Source organism: Branchiostoma floridae, chromosome 6, assembly GCF_000003815.2.
Source record: "Branchiostoma floridae strain S238N-H82 chromosome 6, Bfl_VNyyK, whole genome shotgun sequence".
Classification (NCBI taxonomy): domain Eukaryota; kingdom Metazoa; phylum Chordata; class Leptocardii; order Amphioxiformes; family Branchiostomatidae; genus Branchiostoma; species Branchiostoma floridae.
In genome coordinates, this window is record NC_049984.1 from 3,671,089 (window position 1) to 3,674,189 (window position 3,101).

Here is a 3,101-nt window from a genome sequence, read left to right on the forward strand (position 1 = left end):
TGTTCCTACACGGTTCGTACAGCAGTGCGACTCCACAGTTCTAAAGTCGGTTGTTCCTACAGGTTTGTACAGCAGTGCGACTCCACAGTCTAAAGACGGTTGTCCTACAGGTTCGTACAGCAGTGCGACTCCACAGTCCTAAAGACGGTTGTTCCTACAGGTTTGTACAGCAGTGCGACTCCACAGTTCTAAAGACAGTTGTTCCTACAGATTTGTACAGCAGTGCGACTCCACAGTTCTAAAGACAGTTGTTTCTACAGATTTGTACAGCAGTGCGACTCCACAGTTCTAAAGACGGTTGTTCCTACAGGTTTGTGCAGCAGTGCGACTCGTCAGTTCTAAAGACAGTTGTTCCTACAGATTTGTACAGCAGTGCGACTCCACAGTTCTAAAGACAGTTGTTCCTACAGATTTGTACAGCAGTGCGACTCCACAGTTCTAAAGACGGTTGTTCCTACAGGTTTGTACAGCAGTGCGACTCCAAAGTTTTAAAGACGGTTGTTCCTACAGGTTCGTACAGCAGTGCGACTCGTCAATTCGTATCCCGGTGGAGGACCCGGATGGGGATACCGTCAAGTGCAGGTGGGGTGTTGGCCTAGAGGAATGCGGAGAGGTCTGCGGTGCCATGCCTAATGTGACGCTAGACGAGGTACGTTGAACCACGAGTGCTGTTTCACGTTGCCGCCTCCTGAAAGTGACTTAGATGGAATAATGCCAAAGGTACATACTGTTAATGGTAAAGTATATCTTTCTTAATGACCTGGTCCAAAACGAAGTAAATGTAGTTTGTTTTTACTCGCACACAATACGAGCGATCACTGTTGTTGTATTCTTATTATCATTAAATCCTCCCCCCTCCCATATCAACACACAGGATTCCTGCACCCTGTCTTACGCGGCGGGATTAGAGGACGGCTGGTACGCCATTGCTCTTGTTCTGGAGGATTTCTCCCCTGACCCTGCCTGCTCTTCGGGGTGCGGCCCCTACACCGGGATACCGCTCCAGTTCTTAGCTCTTGGTATGTCAATTCAGTCCAGTTTTTCTGCAACATTCTATAGTCATTTCAGTCCAGTTTTTCTGCAACATTCTATTGTCAATTCAGTCCAGTTTTTCTGCAACATTCTATTGTCAATTCAGTCCAGTTTCTCTGCAAAATTCTATAGTCATTTCAGTCCAGTTTTTCTGCAACATTCTATTGTCAATTCAGTCCAGTTTTTCTGCAACATTCTATAGTCATTTCAGTCCAGTTTTTCTGCAACATTCTATTGTCAATTCAGTCCAGTTTTTCTGCAAAATTCTATAGTCATTAATGATATGATGTACAGAGCTCCAAAAATATGGCACATTGCAGTTCAAAGCCTGGGTGAGGTTTCTTCATTTATGAGCGTGGTCTCTAAACAGCTGTTAGCTAATTAGAAAAGTGGCTTAACTTTAAAAATATTTATTGTTATTCTTTGATTTGTTGACAACTGGTCGGAAATCTCAGCTCAGTTGGGAAGAACCTTCCCCGGGAATTTTGTATACATGTAGGCCTCAGTCGTGTCTCCGCATAGGATACTTAACTTAAAGCGAACTTTCGGAATATCATGAAATTTATGTAATTAGCAAGTAGCCTGTTGCAAAATTCTGGATTTGTCTCACATTGAACACTGTCTTTCCTCGAATATTGCATAGCTTTAAATCTACATCTATTGTTACCTTATTAGTTTAATTATACCTTATAGCTACTTGTCGTATACAATATACCTAAGTTGTACATTGTACCCGTTTTACAAATGCTGTGCAATAAACTTTGACTTGACTTGAAATTTCTTGCCTCTCTTCACCAGTGGAATCCACCTCTACGCCCTGCAACCTCAGTTGTGGCTCCACATACTTAAGTTTAAGCAAACTTTTGGATATTCTTGAAATTTCGTTTCTTTACCAGTGGAATCCACAGTCATGGCTCCACATTAAGCGAACGTTCGGATGATCCTGAAATTTCTTGCCTCTTTTCACCAGTGGAATCCACCTCTACGCCCTGCAACCTCAGTTGTGGCTCCACATACTTAACTTTAAGCAAACTTTTGGATATTCTTGAAATTTCGTTTCTGTACCAGTGGAATCCACAGTCATGGCTCCACATTAAGCGAACGTTCGGATGATCCTGAAATTTCTTGCCTTTCTTCACCAGTGGAATCCACCTCTACGCCCTGCAACCAACGCCCCATGATTGTCGGTGACGAGCCCCGGGACCAGAGCTGTGTCGGCGTTCCCACTGGCGACACCTACACCGCCGTCATTCAGGCGCAGGCAGAGGGCGCTGGAGTCACGTAAGGACCTTTCAAACAACGGAGTTGATACGCCAAAAAGTACTAGTACTTACTCAAAAAACCTGATATGGTTTTGGAAACGGTCAGACGTTTCAACTTCCAAGTAGTGTTCGTCAGTGACACTGTGTCACTGACGCCAGTGTCACTGACAAAAACTACTGGATAGTAGTTGAAACGTCTGACCGTTTCCAAAACCACAGGGTGCTGGAGTCAGGTAAGTACCTACGTAAGCAACTGAGTTGATACGCCAAAAAGTAGTTACTCGAGCAACTGGATATCGTTTTGGAAACGGTCAGACGTTTCAACTACCATCAAGTAGTTTTCGGCAGTGTGTTCAACTACAATACTCTTTCCACGTGCAGAGAGCTAGGCAGAGAAAACAACATGTACCAAGTTTTCGGGATGAGTCGGTTTGGATCAAACTCGTGAAACAGAAACATGATCAAAACGTGCTTCTGGATCAATAATAGGACACATGTATGATAGATGAATACAATTTTTTCTTCCTGCAGGATTGCTGACATCCTGACGACTTCTCCTCTCGGCATGACCAAGTCCAGCCTGGCTGTCGATCCCAACTACGAGCAGCGTGCCTCCGTCACCGTCACCTGGACACCGACGGCGCAGCAGGCCGGCCAGCACATCTTCTGCTTCCGGGCCGCGGACACAAACAAGTAGGGACTTATCTATCAATTTAATCCATCCATCCATCCATCCATCCATCCATCCATCCATCCATCCATCCATCCATCCATCCATCCATCCATCCATCCATCCATCCATCCATC

The 3,101-nt window shown here is 44.8% G+C and overlaps 1 protein-coding gene across 2 annotated transcripts in view; it reads left to right on the plus strand.

Annotated features, from left to right (window-relative positions):
• The window catches only part of LOC118418037, an 18,017-nt gene that overhangs the window by 13,981 nt on the left and 935 nt on the right, over nucleotides 1-3,101 (plus strand). For both annotated transcript variants that reach the window (XM_035823832.1, XM_035823831.1), the window contains exons 6-9: nucleotides 511-649; nucleotides 875-1,019; nucleotides 2,175-2,313; nucleotides 2,826-2,987. In XM_035823832.1, coding sequence (XP_035679725.1) covers nucleotides 626-649; nucleotides 875-1,019; nucleotides 2,175-2,313; nucleotides 2,826-2,987 — 470 coding nt within the window. In that variant the 5' untranslated portion in view covers nucleotides 511-625. The remainder of the gene's footprint in view (nucleotides 1-510; nucleotides 650-874; nucleotides 1,020-2,174; nucleotides 2,314-2,825; nucleotides 2,988-3,101) is intronic.